At 43.7% G+C, this 20,573-nt stretch overlaps 1 protein-coding gene across 1 annotated transcript in view; it reads right to left on the bottom strand.

The window, feature by feature from the left end:
* Positions 1-1,113: 1,113 nt before the first annotated feature.
* Positions 1,114-20,573, bottom strand: part of CALR3 (calreticulin 3) — a 31,666-nt gene continuing 12,206 nt past the window's right edge. Inside the window, exons 4-9 of the mRNA XM_007460990.1 lie at positions 15,458-15,552; positions 9,587-9,775; positions 6,428-6,535; positions 6,218-6,349; positions 5,443-5,535; positions 1,114-1,310 (exon numbers count right to left, since the gene is read on the bottom strand). Coding sequence (XP_007461052.1) covers positions 1,167-1,310; positions 5,443-5,535; positions 6,218-6,349; positions 6,428-6,535; positions 9,587-9,775; positions 15,458-15,552 — 761 coding nt within the window. The 3' untranslated portion in view covers positions 1,114-1,166. The remainder of the gene's footprint in view (positions 1,311-5,442; positions 5,536-6,217; positions 6,350-6,427; positions 6,536-9,586; positions 9,776-15,457; positions 15,553-20,573) is intronic.

Genomic DNA, 20,573 nt, shown 5'->3' on the forward strand with positions numbered 1-20,573 from the left:
GAAAGTTCTCCAGGACAGCGCTGCTGCGGAAGATGAGTTCTGCAGGGTCTGAGCTGGTCTGACCCATTTTGTACAACTGTTTCCAGCATTTTCTCTCGAGGTCTAGCACTGCTTCTTCCCTCATTAACTTCTCCCCTTGTTCAGAGATTTCAAAGGTGGGCAGTGTTTGAATCCCACCCCTGCACTTCCAGGGAGTGAGTCTTTAGCTTCTGAGACTGATAACCCCGGATAAACGGGGAAGACCAATGTGACTGTCAGCTGAAAAAGTTGAAGGACCTTGAAAAAGTTCAAGGTCGAAGGTCTGCCAACTTCAACGACAGCCAGAACAAAATTTGCCAGACGTTCACTTCCTGGCCAGACTTTTCACACTGATCATCTATCAATACGTTCTATATAATTTCCGATTTTATTTGGCTTATTCGTAACATGGTGCCCTAAATCTGACTATTTCCAACACAAATTTCTGCGTGAAAACAGAGCTCTTCAAAACAGAAGGCTGCTATGTGTGGCTTTTTTTTTTTAAGCAAGTCATTTGATTTAAGGAAAAAAATTTACCGGCGAAGTAATCACTATTTTCACTTGAGAGAATGAATTTCATTCCTCTGTCTTACAGAGAACTAACGGCCGTGGAAGTGAGTCACAGAGTGGGGGAAAAAGCTCCTTTATGGAATGTTAAACATCTGTGCACAAGGCCTGGGTTCTCCAGAATAAGCAGCGTGCAAATGAGGCACACAAAACCTTTCCACGCCAACGATGCTGCATAAAGATTCCATACTGGAAAAGTTTCACATAAGCTATTAGTAACTTACAACCCAAAGAAATAAAGCATCATTTCTCCTTTTTCAAGGTAAGTTTTACCACGTTTTATTTATAAAACATTTTGGGGATTAAGAAAAGAGCATTATGTTTTTGGCCAGACTCTCACTGGCCTCGGGCTTCCTCCAGCACTTCGGTTTGTCCAAAGGAAACGTCTCTGGGTACCTGGGGTCGGGGAGGAGGAGGTGGAAAGTGCTCGGGGAAAACCAGACCGATCCCACCGAGAAGCATGGGAACATTTTTCAAAGAAAATTAGACAAATGACCACATATGTAGACATTTGAGCTTTTAAATGTTGATTAAAGTAGAAACAAGGTTTTACCAGTCATCTTTATCTGGGGTGGGGATGATTAAAGTTCGTTTCTATTGTGGAATCCTTTGAAGATATTTTCTCTCCCACCAAACCTGCCCATCATCTGCTCATCCTCATCTTCCTCTCGGGCCTTCCTCACTTCTTCCTTGGCCTGTATGGCATCCATCTCCCTTTCTGGGCCCTGGAGAAAGAAACAAAGAACCCGGCGGCTGGGGATTATGCTTCCTGTGGGCTGATTAGGTGTCAGCATGCAGCCTGCCCCTGCCTTCTAGAAGCCTCCACACCAGCTTGGGGTCGGCTGAAAAAGAACCCTCCAGTAATCAGGTCCCAATTCCTGGAACCTGTAAATGTAACCTTATACGTATGGGGAAAGGGTCTTTGCAGATGTGATTAAATTAAGCATGTTGAGATGAAGAAATTCTACTGGATTATCAGGTGGATGCTAAATTCTATCATAATGTTCTCATAAGAGAGGGGCAGAGGGAGATGTGACACAAACAGACACAGAAGAGGAGAAGGACATGTGAAGATGGGAGCAAAGATCAGAAGGGTGCGGCCACAAACCAGGGAGCACCAGGACCCATCAGAAGCTGCAAGAGGCGAAGTAAGCGTTCTCCCGTAGAGCCTTTGGAGGGAGCGAGGCCCTGCTGATGCCTTGATTTCAGCCTATTGATACTGATTTTGGAATTCTGGCCTCCAGAATTGGAGAGAATACAGTTGTGATGTTTTAAGCCAGCAAGTTTGTGGTGATTTATTATGGCAGCCCCAGGAAATGAATACACCCTCCTTCTTCTATTCTCAGAGCACTTGGGCAGGTCCTTCAACCAGCTGACAAGTGAATGAGTAATGAGAAGAGGACTCAGAGCCTGAATGAGCAATTCCAGACATGTGTAATTAAAAGAAGGGTTAGATGAGTGAAGACATGTCAAGAAATTTCCCGTAGTCATACCCGAAAAAAGAGTTTAGGAAGGCTTTGCAGCAGAAATCAGACTCAAGAAGAAATGGCTTGGGACGTCCCTGGTGGTCCAGTGGGTAAGACTCCGTGCTTCCAGTTCAGGGGGCCCGGGGTTCGATCCCTGGTCGGGGAATTAGATCCCGCATTCATGCTGCAACTAAGAAGCCCGCCTGCCACAACTAAGACATGGTGCAGCCAAAATAAATAAATAAATATTTTTTAAAAAAGGAAAACAGAAGAAAGGGCTCATGAGAAAATCACTTAGTGATAACCACCTTTCATCAGTGGAGGGGAAATTTCCCCCTGAAATGCCTTGAAACGTTCAATTTTTTTTTTTTTGCGGTACGCGGGCCTCTCACTGTTGTGGCCTCTCCTGTTGCGGAGCACAGGCTCCGGACACACAGGCTCAGCAGCCATGGCTCACAGGCCCAGCCGCTCTGCGGCATGGGGTATCTTCCCGGACCGGGGCACAAACCCGTGTCCCCTGCATCGGCAGGCGGACTCTCAACCATGGCGCCACCAGGGAAGCCCTCAGATTTTAAGCACCTGCTTTGCAGTTGGTCCCAGTGTGACGGACATGACATGGAAGATGCCTTATCAGTGAAAATAAGGGAATGAGGAGATTTCGATTTAATTTAAACTTAATTTAAACTCACCTTAATTTAAACTCACCGGCATGCAATTTAACAACCCAAAGTTTCTGGCTAAAACAGTGTGGAGGGTCCTCCAAGACCTTTCTCTCTAAGTCACGGCACTCCCAGAAGACACTGACCACTCTCTCCTTATGGGTGAGCGGCGCCACCATTTAGTTATTGGCGCTTAGCAACACGAGAAACAAAATGTTTATGCCCATTAAAAGCGTACATTTTAGTGTCAATACTCTAGCTCCAAAGAGTTATAAATGAATTTGTACTTATGGAAGATATTTTATCTTCTTTATGTGAAGGCAGAGCTAAGTTTTTAAGTTGGTTTTTCAGGATAGGAGCCTCAAAATACACACTAAAAAAAAAAAAAAAAATACAGGAGTGCTTCCACACTTGAGGGAATAGAAAGGCAAAGCACAGAGTGGTCAAGGACATTTACAATGCACTCATCTGACAAAGAACTTGGCAGAATATATAAAGAACACCTACAACTAAATAAGAAAAGGTCAAATAACCCAATGCGAAAGTGGGCAAGCGACATAAACAGTCTGTTTCTCTTGCTTTGATATCTGGGGCCTTGCTGACCCAGGAGGGATGGCCCCTCCAAGGGGGCCCATTCTTAGAGATAGTAAATGCCAAAAAGCACTCTTTTCATATGCAAACTATATTCAGAGCTCACATCCCTAACGACCTCCACTACTGAGCTCAATTCAGGGCTGATTTATCCTTGCCTTAATTATCCCACAGCCAGGTACTAGACAAATAGTACCCCAGAGCCCACTGAAATTCTTAAAACTAGCCAATCCTAAGCCTGCTTATCCAGCTTCATCTGTTCCTTCCTGCAAAAAACCAAAACAAAGTTTTTTGCCTACATCTTCCACACTCTCCCTCTGCCTCCTGACCAAACCTGGTGCTTCCCCATGTGGCCCTGAATGGCATGGCATGGCCCCTCCTCTGGGGATCTGTGAGTAAAATAAACCATCTTTTTGATGGAGGTCATCTCCTGATCTGCTGGCCTCACCATACCTGAATAATAACAAAACTTACATCTTAAAACACAGGTATTTCACAGAAAAGGATCTCCAAATGGCCACAAAAGCCATGAAACAGTACCCACCTTCATTCGTCATCAGGGAAATGCAAACAAAATCAGAGATACCACTACACACCTATAGAAACCCACAGTCCCCAGTGCTGGTGAGACTGGAGAGACTGAAAAACAGTGCAGCCCCTCTGGAAACAGGTTGGCAATTTCTCATAGAGTTAAAGATACACCATACAACTCAGCAACCCCTTCCTGGGTATTTACCCAAGAAAAATAAAAGCACACGTCCACACAAAAAAACTATATGCAAAATTGATAGCAGCTTTGGTCATACTGTTAAAAACTGGAAACACCCCTGGGACTTCCCTGGTGGTGCAGTGGTTAGGACTCCACTGCTGCCACTGCAGGAGGTGAGGCTTTGATCCCTGGTCAGGGAACTAAGATTCCACATGCCCCGTGGTGCAGCCAAAAAAAAAAAAGAAAAAAAACTGGAAACAACCCAAATGTCCATCAGCTGGTGAGCAGATAAACTACTCAGTAATAAGAAGATACAAACTACTGAGTGAACCTCAGCAACACGGAGGAATCTTGGAGACACTACGCTTGGTGTGAGAAGCAGGCTCAAAAAGACTCTATACTATATAATTCCATTTATATGACATTCTGGAAAAGGCAAAACTATAGGGACATAAACAACAAGAACCTACCGTATAGCACAGGGAACTATATTCAATATCTTGCAATAACCTATAATGGAAAAGAATCTGAAAAAGTATATATATATTCTGAAACTGAAAAAGAGTATACATTTATAACTAAATCACTTTGCTGTACACCTGAAACTAACACAACGTTGTAAATCAACTATACTTCAAAAATACTATAAGGACGGATATCAGATCAGTGATTGCTGGAGTAGGGGAGGGCTTGGTTACAAGGAGACTTTTTGGGGTGGTGAAACTGTTGTACATCTTGATTTTTAGTGGTGGTTTCATAACTATATGTGTTTGTCAGAATTCACAAAACTGTACATTTCACAGTATGTAAATTATACTTCAATAAAACTGACTCATCAACAACAACTGACAGTAATACCTAGCATGGCCAAAGATGCGACACAATTGAAATTCTCGACGATGAGGAAGGGAATGTAAACAGGATGACACACTGAAAACTGTTTGTGTAAGAACTGGTGACCCAGCCTGTCCACTCCTGGGCATGTGTCCATTGAAAGACATGTACAAGAATGATGGGAACAGCTTTATCCATGAGGCCACAAACTGGAAGCATCCCAAAGCTGCATCCACAGAGAATGGATACATACCTTCTGGAATATTCACAAAGGAAGAACAAGCTACTGCTGTATGCAAAAATATGAATGAACTTCGCAACACTACCTGAATGAATAAATAATGGGTAGCTACATTTACATAAATTTCAAAAGGAGTCAAATCCATCTACAGTGATGGAAGTGGAACCATTATTCCTTTGGGGGTGGGTGCTTGCTGGGAGGGATCATGAGGAGGTTTCTGGAGCTCTGGCGACCTTCTATATCTTGATCTGGGTGGGGTGTTCATTAGTAAAAATTCATCAAGCCTTTTCCTATATGTGAGACTTAAGTACAGAAATAACTGAATTATGAAAGAAAAGTTCATTGTGTTCATTGTACCTTGGTTTCACCCCAGGTGGCCTTGCCAAAATTCTCAGCGTACTCTTCATCATCTGTGATCAGGAAGTTATCGAAGATGGTTCCGGATCTCACCTGTGGATGAAAATAAGGCCTTCATTACTGATGTGAAAAATGAAACTTTCCACAAAATAAACAGTTGTAATTTGCTCAGTACTGTAACAGTGATTAGCTGTCAATAGTAGGACATGCAGATACCCTTTTCTATTCCCTCCAGGGCACTGGTTCTCAAACTTGGCTGCATATGGGGACCACCAAGAACATTTAAAAAAACTCCTGATGCCTGGTCTCACCCCCAGGGATGTTGATTTAGCTGGTCTGGGGTACCACCACGGCACTGAGACTTTCAAGAACTCCCCAGTGACTCGAGTATTCAGCGATGTTTGAGAACCGATGCTCGAGAACCTTCCTGTGCAAAGTGTGAGCCATGGATGGGCAACACCAGCACCGCCAGGGAGCTTGCTGGGGATGCAGAATCTCAGGCTCCACCCTGGACATGCTACATCTGAATCTTCAGTCTTATCCTAAAGCTGACAGGCACCACAAGGTCAGCTCCAGACAAATTCCCAGGGAGCAGCAAGGCAGACAAGAAGTACCCAGGGCAGGAAGGATGTCCATTTTGTCTACGACTGTATGTCTTGGGTCCAGGTAGGGGTGCCCAGCACACAACAGGAGCTCAAATACTAGCTATGTGAATTAAGGAGTTTAGGCTGAAGTCCAGAGTTATTAAACTAAAGCGAATTTAAAACCAAGTGACCTGCCAAAGCTCCAGTCCGATGGCACCAATGTTCTCAAATTCTGAGAGGTCATATTCCATCAAATAATTGGTGTTTTTCATCTTCTGATGGAGCCAGACATCTTTGTCTATGCCCTCTGGTTTCAGGCCATCCTGCAACAACAAACTGTATGTGGTCGACCCTGGGGACACGGGTGGGGAGGGGGCTGGAGGGAAGAAGATGCCACGCACTTGGTATGGAGGCTTCTGCAGCATCGGCGCCTGCCAGTCCCCATCCAGTTCGCTGTTCCAGTCACTCGGCTTGCTGGCACTGGCATCCAGAAAGTGCTTCTCCCAGTCCTTAAAATATGTGTAGGGGGAAAAAATTTAGATTCTCAGATTTGAGAAAGGAAATTCTTAACTCCCAAGAGGCAGGGGCAGACCTGTGACCCTGGTTGCACTTTTCCCCGTGTCCTCCTCCATTTGATCGTCGAAGGGCTAAGTGCTGGGGTTCCCTCCCTCACCGGGGGTTTCAGGACCATGCACTGCCTGCTTTTTCTCCCTAACCGCACCTATGATGACAGCACTCTTCCCATGCTGTTGAAAGGAATGGTGCTGCGGAAAACTCGAAATAGTGGCCAAGGTTAAAATGATGCGGCAAAAAGTGATGCTGGGAAGACGGGCCATATTTACTGCTGATTAGGTTAAGTCTGTCCTTCTACATCATGGTCGTATATGGACTGTTCCAGAGAGAGGCTGGACAACTAAGGAATGTCCCAAGATTTACCTGAGGACTGCTGGGTAGCAGGAGAAAAGCAGTTGTATTATCCAGCCCTTATATATATACTCACACTATACACATATATATAAAACACAGGGGACTTCCCTGGTGGTCCAGTGGTAAAGAATCCACCTTACAATGCAGGGGACGTGGGTTCAATCCCTGGTCAGGGAACTAAGATCCCACATGCCACGGGGCAACTAAGACTGTGCGCCACAACTACTGAGCTCACGTGCCTCAACTGGAGCCCATGTGCTGCAACCTACAGAGCCCACGTGCTCTGGAACCTGCGCCCCACAGCTAGAGAGAAGCCCGCACACCACAACGAAGAGCCCGCACGCCACAACTAAGACCCGATGCAGCCAAAAAAGTAATAATAAATAAAATAAATAATAAATCTTAACAAATAAAACACAGGTATACATATACACATACATATATACACACATACACATATATACATATTTCTACACATGCATATATACACATATCTATGTGAAGGTGACTTAATAGGTGTTGAATACATTTTTTTTGTTTTTTTAAATGGAGCTTTCTTTCTTTTTCTTTCTCTCTCTCTCTCTCTCCTTCTTTCTTTCTTTCTTTCTTTCTTTCCCCACCACACAGCTTGCGGCTTGCGGGATTTTAGTTCCCCCACCAGGGATCCAACCCATGCCCCCTCCAATGGAAGCAGTGGAGTCCTAACCATTGGACTGCCAGGGAAGTCCCAAATAAATATTTGTTGAATAAATGAATGGATGAGAAAAATTTGTTCTGGATTAATAATAATTCAGATAAACATATCAAAGCATAAAAATGGTGTACAATGATGTTTTCTCTTTCAGAATAACTGAGAAATAGTAAAAGTGTTGCACTGAGACTGTGGCTTTTCCATGTTACTCTAGAACGTCTCAACGATGGCACATGGGAGTTAATCATCTCTCCTACTGCTCTTTGCCCCGACCCCAACTGGCAACAGGTGAGCCAGTCTTGTGTTGGGATCCAGGAAACGATTACAACTCAGTCAGTAGCCGACTCTTTATAATGAGGGTTATCAAATGGTAACACCATAAAGAACCACACTGTTTAGGAGATCACACAGAACTGAACATATGGACAGAACACGGCCAGTTTGGGAACGAGCTTTCTCAAAGGATGATTTGGCTCCTCTGGGGACCTGCCTCGTGTACACTCGGCACCAAGGCACACCTGCACTGCTAGGATGGCATCCTTGTAGCCCAGAGGCAGCCAGGATTTCAGTCCTAAGACCCGTATCTCCTGAGCTTGGGAGTCTCAGCATCAGTTTCTTTGCCATTGTGTACCTTGTTTAAAGTAAGTGCTCTTTCCATGTGAAAAACTACGTTTTTTACTTTGGTTTGAAAGTAAGAAAGGGAGAGTAAAACTTCCCGCCTTTTTTCTTTCTCTTGAGAAATGATGGGGAAGCCTTATATGATTGGGATTTTACTCTAATCTGAAGACATTCTCATTGATTGGACACATGGATTCCAAATTCATGGAAGTTTACTTTTGATCATCTATGAAAGAAAAGGGTTGCCAAATAATTTAAGTCTAAACAAGATGCCATTTTAATTTCATAATTACATTCCGTCTATGATGAAGTATTTGACTATTAGACAGCAATGCCACTAGTATTTTAAGTTGCCAGAAATTAATTGTAAACATCAGTTACAGTACTCTCAGTTATGGCAAAGACAACTGTCTTAAGATAAATAGCTTACATTTTGGCATAATGTTTGATGTACAAAGTAAAATGTTACAACAATGACTAATGTAAATGGGGGGAAAAAAAGTAGCTTAATAGCAGGTTGAGTTCCCCAAAAGATTTCTCAACGTCCTAAGCCTCAGAATCTGGGAATGTGATCTTATTAGGAAAAAAGGGTCTTTGCAGATGTAATTAAGGTAAGGATCTCTAGACAGGTCATTCTATAATTCTGGATTATCCAGTTGGCCCTAAATCCAATGACAAATGTCCTTATAAGAGATAGAAGAGACACAAAAAGAATAGAAGGCTATGTGGAAAAGGAGGCAGAGATCGGAGTGATGTGTCTACCAGCCAAGGAACGCTGGGAGTCACCAAAAGCTGGAAGAAGCGAAGGATTCTCCCCTAGACCCTTCAGACGGAGTGTGCGGCCCTGCTTATTTCTGACTTCTGGCTTCAAGAAGAACTGAAAGAATACATCTCTGTTGTTTCAAGCCCCCAGTTTGCAGTTCTTTTTATGGCAGCCCTAGGAAACTAATATATACCTGTTACAATAATTGATTCTTGGTTGGCAGTCACAAGTATCATGCTCAAAAATACTTATGCTCAAATGCAGAATGACAAGAAAATCATTTTTATAAAGGTTGCTGATACATTTTCCTTTTTTTAAAAAAAAAACATTGGTTGCGACAACAAACCCTACTTGCTTTCATCTCAGATATTTTAACTCTTTCACAATACCTTGAAGTGTGCAGCTGTGTGGCTGGTCTCAGCATATATGCTCTGAGGAGGGCACTTTGATTGTTGTAATGCTGTCATCATGATTCCCAGCCATGCAGCAATCGTACGGTACTTGGGTACTTACGAACTACACTTGTACACTTTCTAGCAGCTCTGTGGGAAAAATCCACACCTGGGATTTGCCCTCTGTAGCCTGGTGCCAGTCCTTAGACTCTGCTGAAGCCTTCTCCATTTTCTTCAGTGATGTGAGCTGCCAGTCATACTCTATGCTGCCGGATTCAATCGACTGACCATCAATTTTCACTTCGTAAGTGAGGTCTGGTCTTAAAATCAGAGTGTAGAGGTGAGTGAAGCCATCAACCTGAATGTTTTGGGGGAGAAAAGGAAAAGAATGAGACCCTTAACGTTTCAAGGCAGGTCTAGATATGCAGTGTAAATCGTCATGGGTCAAAGCCTTGTTGTAAACAGAAAGCAGAGACGTTCTAGAAATAGGGGTTGACTTGACAATGAAAGGGTGTCCTACAGAAGACTCACCCCTTTGTAGAATACTTCCTCACTACTGGCAGCCTTCTCTTGAGTGGCTGATTCCCTTTTGTGCAAAGACAATGGCTTTCACCTATAATTCCCCAGGCAGTTATGATGGGGTGATTGGTGTAAACCGAGGGACCAGTGCGTTATTGGACTTAAGAAAAGTTATATGCAAAACAACTTCTGGCTCTGCATTCTGAAAGACACCAAATGAAGCCCACTCTATTTCTCAACACAAGGGAGAATTTTTTTTTTTTTTAAATAATACACAATGTATTTATTTATTTATTTATTTATTTATGGCTGTGTTGGGTCTTCGTTTCTGTGCGAGGGCTTTCTCTAGTTGTGGCAAGTGGGGGTCACTCTTCATCGCGGTGTGCAGGCCTCTCACTATCGCGGCCTCTGTTGTTGCGGAGCACAGGCTCCAGACGCGCAGGCTCAGTAATTGTGGCTCACGGGCCCAGTTGCTCCATGGCATGTGGATCTTCCCAGACCAGGGCTCGAACCTGTGTCCCCTGCATTGGCAGGCAGATTCTCAACCACTGCGCCACCAGGGAAGCCCCACAAGGGAGAATTTTTAACCCTCTGTGTTGTCCAACAATTTAAGCTTGGGGAGGGCAGGCCTGGTGCCCCTTTTGGTCATGGTTAAAGCCCCAGGCTGGACACAAGGAAAGCATTTAACATTCAATAAAGGACGGCTGGGGACTTCCCTGGTGGTCCAGTGGTTAAGACTCCACGCTTCCACTGCAGGGGGCACGGGTTGGATCCCTGGTTGGGGAACTAAGATCCTGCATGCCACACAGTGTGGCCAAAAATAAATAAATAAAAAAAATAAAAAATAAAGGAGGGCTGGAAGGTGGATGGGAGGGTGTCTGGGGAGGCTGGGGGTGACCAGGACGTATCTGACTGTCAGCAGCAGAAGGGACCCCTGCACCATACCCCAACAGCAGCAGCATCACTGGGGGAACATGGGCAATGCCCATTCCCAGGTCAGCCCCAAACTGCTGCATCAGAGCCTCGTGGACCCTCTGGCCACTTTCATAGGCCCTCCAGGGTCTCTGACGCTGCTCAAGTTTGGGAACCACTGCCCCAGTATAAAGGCTCTGTCAGGAGGAGTCTCTCCCTGCTAAGAGCCAAATCAAAACATCTTTTCAGTACCCCTCTGCTCTGCCACACCGCAGACAATGACTCTGTCCTGGGACCAGTATTACAGCCTACTCTGTGTCCCCTCAACCCTTGTAGCCCACCGTGACAGCTGAGTGCACAATTCTCCAAACGCTTTCCCCCTGCTCTCTGCCTGCCTTTGTCTCCACTTGTCTTTCTTAATTTAGACTTTGGGCTTGCTGGCCCCATGGCTGGCACCCTCTGGGATTTGTCCACCAGCCCAGAGCCTCCTGAGGGCTAACATCTACACCCACACATATGCAAACAGCTCCAAGCCAACATCTTTAATCCCAACCATCAGCTGAGTTTCAGACCCAAAGTTTCCAACAATTTATTCGACACCTCTACCTCGATGTCTGCCTGGATTTCACAACCAACTGTTCTAAACATGACCCCTGAGTCTGCCCTGACCCCTTTCTTGGCCTTTATTTCCCCTCCTATTTAACAGCAACACCACTGAGAGTCATCATCCATACCCTCAGCACCCAGAATCCAAACATCATCAAGACCTTTGGACCCTACACCTGAATCATCTGTCAAAACGCTCCCGTGTTCTGCATCCCACTGAAGCCTTGACCTAACAATCTCACCCATCTCCCTGTCTGTTGATTGCCACCCCTTCCTCCCTAGAACATCCGAGGTCTTTTTTTTTTTTTTGGCTGTGTCGGGTCTTAGTTGCAGAGTGCAGGCTCTTCCTTGCTGCAGGCGGGCTTCTTTCTAGTTGTGGCATGCTGGTTTTCACTTCGCTAGTTGTGGCACTCAGGCTCCAGGGTGCGTGGGCTCTGTAGTTGTGGTGCGTGGGTTCTAGAGTGCATGGGCTCTGTAGTTTGCAGCACGCAGACTCTCTAGTTGAGGCTCGTGAGCTCAGTAGCTGTGATGTGCAGGCTTAGTTGCCCCGCAGCATGTGGGATCTTAGTTCCCTGACCAGGGATCGAACCCGTGTCCCCTGCATTGGAAGGTGGATTCTTTACCACTGGACCACCAGGGAAGTACCTTTTTTTTCTTTTTTGGTAGGTCTTTTTTCTTTCCATCCTCTTTTGTTCTCTTCTCTTGTGGTTTGATGACCATCTTTAGTGTTGTGCTTGGGTTGCTTTTTCTTTTTTGTGTGTGTATCTATTGTAGTTTGGGGGTTTGCTGTTCCCATGAGGTTTTGATATAGCAGACTATACATGTACAAGGTTGTTTTAAGTTTCTAGTCTCTTTCCTGCCTAGAGGAGTTCCTTTAGCATTTGTTGCAAAGCTGGTCTGGTGGTGCTGAATTCTCTTAGCTTTTGCTTGTCTGTAAAGCTTTTGATTTCTCCATCAAATCTGAATGAGAGTCTTTCTGGGTAGAGTATTCGTGGTTGTAGGTTCTTCCCTTCATCACTTCAAATATATCATGCCACTCCCTTCTGGCTTGCAGAGTTTCTGCTGAGAAATCAGCTGTTAACCTTATGGGAGTTCCCTGGTATGTTATTTGTTGTTTTTCCCTTGTTGCTTTTAATAATTTTTCTCTGTCTTTAATTTTTGTCAATTTGATTACTATGTGTCTCGGTGTGTTTCTCCTTGGGTTTATCCTGCCTGGGACACTCCACACTTCCTGGACTTGGGTGGCTATTTCCTTTCCCAGGTTAGGGAAGTTTTCCACTATAATCTCTTCAAATATTTTCTCAGGTCCTTTCTCTCTCTCTCCTCCTTCTGGGACCCCTATAATGCGAACGTTGTTGCATTTAATGTTGTCCCAGAGGTCTCCTAGGCTGTCTTCATTTCTTTTCATTCTGTTTTCTTTATTCTGTTCTGCAGCAGTGATTTCCACCATTCTGTCTTCCAGGTCACTTATCCATTCTTCTCCCTCAGTTATTCTGCTATCAATTCCTTCTGGTGTATTTTTCATTTCAGTTATTGTATTGTTCATCTTTGTTTGTTCTTTAATTCTTCTAGGTCCTTGTTAAACATTTCTTGCATCTTCTCAATCCTTGCCTCCATTCTTTTCCTGAGGTCCTGGATCATCTTCACTATCATTATTCTGAATTCTTTTTCTGGAATTTAGTTGTTTTTCTGGGGTTTTATCTTTTTCCTTCATCTGGGACATAATCCTCTGCCTTTTCATTTCATCTATCTTTCTGTGATTGTGGTTTTCCTTCTGCAGGCTGCAGGATTGTAGTTCTTCTTGTGTCTGCTGTCTGCCCTCTGATGGTTGAGTCTATCTAAGAGGCTCGTGCAAGCTTCCTGATGGAAGGGACTGGTGATGGGTAGAGCTGGGTGTTGCTCTGGTGGGCAGAGCTCAGTAAAACTTTAATCCGCTTGTCTGCTGATGGGTGGGGCTGTGCTCCCTCCCTGTTGGTTGTTTGGCCTGAGTAGGCTCTTTTGGTGGGGCTAATGGAGGACCCCGGGAGGGCTCATGCCAATGAGTACTTCCCATAACTTCTGCTGCCAGTGTCCTTGTCCCTCTGGTGAGCCACAGCTGCCCACCCCCTCCTCTGCAGAAGACCCATCAACATTAGCAGGTAGGTCTGGTTCAGTCTCCTATGGGGTCACTGCTCCTTCCCCTGGGTCCTGGTGTGCACAAGACTTTGTGTGTGCCCTCTAAGAGTGGAGTCTCTGTTTCCCCCAGTCTTGTTGAAGTCCTGCAATCAAATCCCGCTAGCTTTCAAAGTCTGATTCTCTGGGGATTCCTGCTCCTGTTGCCAGACCCCCAGGTTGGGAAGTCTAACATGGGGCTCAGAACCTTCACTCCAGTGGTGAACTTCTGTGGTATAATTGTTCTCCAGTTTGTGAGTCACCCACCCAGCAGTTACAGCATTTGATTTTATTGTGATTGCACCCCTCCTACCGTCTCATTGTGGCTTCTCCTTTGTCTGTGGATGTGGTGTATCTGTTTTGGTGAGTTCCAGTGTCTTCCTGTCGATGATTGTTCAGCGGTTAGTGGTGATGCCAGTGTTCTCGCAAGACGGAGTGAGCGCACATCCTTCTACTCCGCTATCTTGAACCAATCTCCTGAGGTATTTTTTTTAACAATGCAGGCCAGACCTCCTCCTTGAAAATCCTTGATGGCTGGCCACTGTGTTTCTTTTACAGCATTGCAGAGTGAATCGGAGCCCCATGAAGATAACCTTGCTCCTCACTGAGAAGTCTGTAAAGCTAAGTAGCTGCTATGATCCAAGGCTCCAAGGCTCCTTCAGCAGACTTGTCTCTTATTTTTCTAATAGGCTGCAGAAATACCAATACCTGTCTGAGGGAGTTGTTGGCCTGCCAGTGCCACTCAGGGCCCCGTAGGCTTGCTGCCCCCAGGTGACCGAGCTCTGGCCTCCCAGGCACAGTCCAGGCCAGACCTCACAGCCTCCATCTGGTAGTGTCATCCCCTTTCTCTCCTGCATGCCTGAGCTGCAACTGAACAAATGCTCAGGAATCATATCATGAAGACTGGTCCTCAGGTCCAACACTAAGGTGGAGGAGGAAGACTTGGATTTTGAGCTCCCCTCCACCCTCAAGGGAGGGGTGTCAGGCCTCTGAGTACATGGGGGACCTGCTGATCCTTTAGAAACATCAAGTCAGCAGGCAGGACCCGGCAAGAAACCATGCTGCCAAAAGAGACTCACTGGGGCTTTGTGAGAATGCCGGGCGCCCCCTGCTCAGGTCGAGACTGAATAAGGGACAGTTATGGATGCTTCCACTCCTTGCTATCAATGATCTTGAAATAACACTGGCCTCCTGCCCAGATTCACAGAGGCTATGGGTGCTGGGGATGCCTCAGGGGACAGGTCCCTGCTTCCTGGTGCTTACCTTCAAAGTGTGGGGGGATGAACTTTAGGGAGTGTACTTCCCCTTCACAGGCCCACACACAAGGGACTTAATGCAAGCTGCCTCTTTGGAGAAGCCTCGGGTAGGGCCATTGAGTTATAAACAGGCCCTAAGACCTAAAATGTCATTTTCACAGGATCCCCTGGGTAAAAATGTAAAGCATGTATGCATTCATTTTAGAAATATTCCCATTTTAAATTGTTTTGGTATTCTGAAGATTAATTTCACCAGAATTTTTTTTCACCCTGAATATTTCATTCCTTAATGATGATGGGTATAGCTGAAATGTGAGCATCCTGTTGTAACCCTTATGGGGCATTTTAGAAATCAATGTCATGGCTACAGTGAGAAGTGTACCCTCCTGGTGGGTAAAAACTTTGGAAACCAAACCAATCAAAATGGTGGACAAATGTCTATAACAGGCCTGCTAAACTGGAAAGCAGGGACAGGACAGACAAGGCCCATCCATAGTTCACTTAAATATTTTAAGGTCAAAATTATTTTCTATAAACTTACGTTATTATCTGGCAAGAGTGAACATGATCACTGATTTGAATATGAAAGAATTTACCTTACACCTGATTGATTTCTTGTTTGAGTGATACTGATTCTTGAAATGTAAAATAACATGAACTTTCTTGACATCAAATCCACAAATATCGGGTCCTACAAAAAAAAATATTAACTGCTCTCAATTCCTTCTGTCATGCATCACCACAGTATATCCCCAACCATTCTCCTGAAATAATATACAAGGCACAGGAAGCTTACATGTCTGGGAATAATCAGATGTTCTTGGGGAGATATTTAAATGGATGGTGACACTCAGTTCAGGTCACAGTCAGTGCAGCCACTTTGGATTGGAGTGTAAGCCAGAATGTGAGGAAGAGAAGGAAGGTCTAACAACATTCTAGTAAGCGTCCTCCCATGTGCTGTCTGAGCCTCAGGCCCTCACTCTGAAGCTCTGACCAAGGCTCCTGTACCCATAGAAGGGCTTCAGAGCTGGACTGACTGGCTCTGATCCCAGTTCTCCTTCGCTGTTGAGATATATTTGCAACTAACATATTCACCTCCCATGCCTCAGTGTCCTGGTCTGTAAAATAGGGGTGTTAATCTTGACTTCACAAAGCTATTTTGCCAATTCAAGGGGCTAATGTATGTAAAGCTTTTAGTATGGCAATGCTCAATATTTGTTGTTATTATTGTTATGCTCCAAGACAACACACACACACACACACACACACACACACACTGAGACACTCCCATTCAACACACACACACACACACACACACACACACACACACACACACACACACACATATATATATATATATATATACATACATATATTCTTAAAGGTAACACCACATCTTAAGCAAAAAAGAGGTTACAATCAGTACGTAGGTTTCAACGAACTGTGAAATTTATAAAGAGTTCTACTCAAAGTTAATGATTTTTGCTTTTGACAAAATTCAACACCCATTTATGATAAAAACCTTACAGAAAGTATGCATAGAAGGAACTTCCCTCAACATAATAAAGGCCATATATGACAAACCCACAGCCGACGTCGTTCTCAATGGAGAAAAACTGAAACCATTTCCTCTAAGATCAGGAACATGACAAGGCTGTCCACCCTCACCACTATTATTCAACATAGTTTTGGAAGTGTTAGCCACAGCAATCAGAGAATAAAAAGAAATAAAAGGAATCCAAATCAGAAGAGAAGAAGTAAAGCTGTCACTGTTTGCAGATGAAATGATACTTTACATAGAGAATCCTAAAGAAGCTACCAGAAAACTACTAGAGCTAATCAATGAATTTGGTAAAGTAGAAGGATACAAAATTAATGCACAGAAATCTCTTTCATTCCTATACACTAATGATGAAAAAGTTGAAAGAGAAATTAAGGAAACATTGAAACAGAAAGAATAAAATACCTAGGAATAAACCTACCTAAGGAGACAAAAGACCTGTATGCAGAAATCTATAAGACACTGATGAAAGAAGTTACAGATGATACAAACAGATGGAGAGATATACATGTTCTTGGATTGGAAGAATCAACATTGTGAAAATGACTCTACTACCCAAAGCAATCTACAGATTCAGTGCAATCCCTATCAAACTACCAATGGCATTTTCCACAGAACTAGAACAAAAAATTTCACAATTTGTATGGAAACACAAAAGACACCGAATAGCCAAAGCAATATTGAGAAAGAAAAATGGAGCTGGAGGAATGAGGCTCCTGGACTTCAGACAATACTACAAAACTACAGTAATCAAGACAGTATGGTACTGGCACAAAAACAGAAATATAGATCAATGGAACAGGATAGAAAGCCCAGCCCAGAGATAAACTCACGCACATATGCTCACCTTATTTTCAATAAAGGAGGCAAGAATATACAATGGAGAAAAGACAGCCTGTTCAATAAGTGGTGCTGGGAAAACTGGACAGCTACATGTAAAAGAATGAAATTAGAACACTTCCTAACACCAAACACGAAAATAAACTCAAAATGGATTAAAGGGCTTCCCTGGTGGCTCAGTGGTTGAGAGTCTGCCTGCTGATGCAGGGGACACGGGTTCGTGCCCTGGTTCAGGAAGATCCCACATGCTAAGGAGCGGGTGGGCCCGTGAGCCATGGCCGCTGAGCCTGCGCGTCCGGAGCCTGTGCTCCGCAACGGGAGAGGCCACAACAGTGAGAGGCCCGCGTACTGAAAAAAAAAAAAAGGATTAAAGACCTAAATGTAAGGCCAGACACTATAAAACTCTTAGAGGAAAACATAGGCACAACACTCTATGACATAAATCACAGCAAGATCCTTTTTGACCTACCTCCTAGATAAATGGAAATAAAAACAAAAATAAACAAACAGGACCTAATAAAACTTAAAAGCTTTTGCACAGCAAAGGAAACCATAAACAAGATGAAAAGACAACCCTCAGAATGGGAGAAAATATTTGCAAATGAAGCGACTGACAACGGATTAATCTCCAAATTTTACAAACAGCTCATGCAGCTCAATATCAGAAAAACAAACAACCCAATCCAAAAATGGGCAGAAGACCTAAACAGACATTTCTCCAAAGAAGATATACAGACTGCCAACAAACACATGAAAGGATGCTCAACATCACTAATCATTAGAGAAATGCAAATCAAAACTACAATGAGTTATTACCTCACACCAGTCAGAATGGCCATCATCAAAAAATCTACAAACAATAAATGCTGGAGAGGGTGTGGAGAAAAGGGAACCCTTTTGCACTGTTGGTGGGAATGTAAATTGATACAGGCACTATGGAGAACAGTATGGAGGTTCCTTAAAAAACTAAAAATAGGGCTTCCCTGGTGGTGCAGTGGTTGGGAGTCCGCCTGACGATGCAGGGGACACGGGTTTGTGCCCCGGTCCGGGAAGACCCCACATGCCGCGGAGCAGCTAGGCCCGTAAGCCATGGCCGCTGAGCCTGTGTGTCCGGAGCCTGTGCTCCGCAACGGGAGAGGCCACAACAGTGAGAAGTCCGTGTACAGCAAAAAAAAAACCTAAAAATAGAACTACCATACAACCCAGTAATCCCACTACTGGGCATATACCCTGAGAAAACCATAATTCAAAAAGAGTCATGTACCACAATGTTCATTGCAGCTCTATTTACAATAGCCAGGATATGAAAGCAACCTAAGTGTCCATCGACAGATGAATGGATAAAGGAGATGTGGCACATATATACAATGGAATATTACTCAACCATAAAAAGAAACAAAATTGAGTTATCTGTAGTGAGGTGGATGGACCTAGAGTCTGTCATACAGAGTGAAGTAAGTCAGAAAGAGAAAAACAAATAGCGTATGCTAACACACATATATGGAATCTAAAAAAAAAAAGGCTCTGAAGAACCTAGGGGCAGGACAGGAATAAAGTCGCAGATGTAGAAAATGGACTTGAGAACACGGGGAGGAGGAAGGCTAAGCTGGGAAGAAGAGAGTGGCATGGACTTAAACTACCAAATGTAAAATACATAGCTAGTGGGAAGCAGCTGCATAGCACAGGGAGATCAGCTGGGTGCTTTGTGACCTCCTAGAGGGGTGGGATAGGGAGGGTGGGAGGGAGATGCAAGAGGGAGGAGATATGGGGATATATGTATATGTATATGTATAGTTGATTCACTTTGTTATAAAGCAGTAAGTAACACACCATTGTAAAGCAATTATACCCCAACAAAGATGTTAAGAAAAAAAAAGTTAATGATTTTTAAATTGGCACGTAAGTTTCAGTCACTAAGGAAATGGAATGCTGTAGGACACTTTATTCCTGATTCAGAGACAAAGAAGTTCTGAATATTCTAAGCAAGGTTTACAGGAGGGATCTGGAAATTCTGTTAAACCTTCCGAGACTGTTTGGAATTACCCCGCTGCGGCTTCATTGACTTTAAGCCATAGGAATGTACTAAAGTATCTGCGTGTCTTTCTGTCTCAGACAGAATTCCACCACATCCACTGACCCAGGCCTGCACCCACCCCTGTGAACAAACCCTGTGTAAACACAAGCAGATGACTGTGACTTCTTCTAGAACTTGCAGTGATGAACCTCCAGATTAAATAAGAGAGATCTAGGCTGCACATAATTACTTAAAGAATATCAATTTGCCAGAGTAGATGCGACGTTTTACTTGGAAATACCATCTACGGAACCGACAAAGAACACCACATCTATCTCCTGGTTGAGTTCCCAGAGGACGTGTGGTTTATGTAATTTACTTTTTTGTCACTGCTGGAAGACATTCCAGTTCAACTTTTTAAAACAAAAGCTATGTAAACTATTTGTATGAAAGTCTATTATCTCAGGATTGAAACATGAAATTTATTTTTCCTTAGAAATTGGTCAGAATTTTCCTCTCTATTCCTAAGCACCTACAGACTTTTACTATTAAATTCAGCTTCAGAATGTGCCCAGATCTGACCAGAAAAATCTGGACATTTTCCATTAACAGCAATCATAAAATAGTTATGCAGTAATGGATTTTTGTGAAGAATGGGGTAAGCAGATGGGCTCTGAAATTGGGCTGACCTGACTTTGGGCAAGTATTTTAATCTTTCTGAGCCTCAGTTTCCTTATTTGCAAAATGGGGGCTGTGTTACCCATTTCCTAGGGTTTTACACATAATCTAAGATGGCATGGGTAAGGCCCCTGGCAAGGGCCCAATAAAACATATTTCTCTTTTCCTCTTCAACACTAGCAAACTGCTCTCAAACTAAAGGCTAGAGCTGAGAAATCACAGGAAGTGTTCTAACAGTGACACAATGGGTTTGGGTAAAATGTAACTGATTTTGAGTTAAAAGCAAAATAATGTGGAAAATTTATATATTTATATATATATATATATATATATAAATACATATATATATTTTACTCCAACATACGCTGCTTTGCAATTTAAATGTAGCAGACATGCTGTGTATATTTAAAATTAGTATTTTGGTGGATATTTGTGGTTATTGTGTTTACTAAATCTAACTAAATCAAATTTTGTTGTTGTTGTTGTTGTTGTTTTTGCGGTACGCGGGCCTCTCACTGTTGTGGCCTCTCCCGTCCCTAGTGTCCAGCCTTATGTCTCACGCAGCTTTGGGTGTACATGTGGTAAATCCAGGTTTCATCCCGAGCCCTGAATGAATTAA

This window comes from Lipotes vexillifer, unplaced genomic scaffold (genome assembly GCF_000442215.2).
Source record: "Lipotes vexillifer unplaced genomic scaffold, Lipotes_vexillifer_v1.1 scaffold469, whole genome shotgun sequence".
NCBI lineage: Eukaryota > Metazoa > Chordata > Mammalia > Artiodactyla > Lipotidae > Lipotes > Lipotes vexillifer.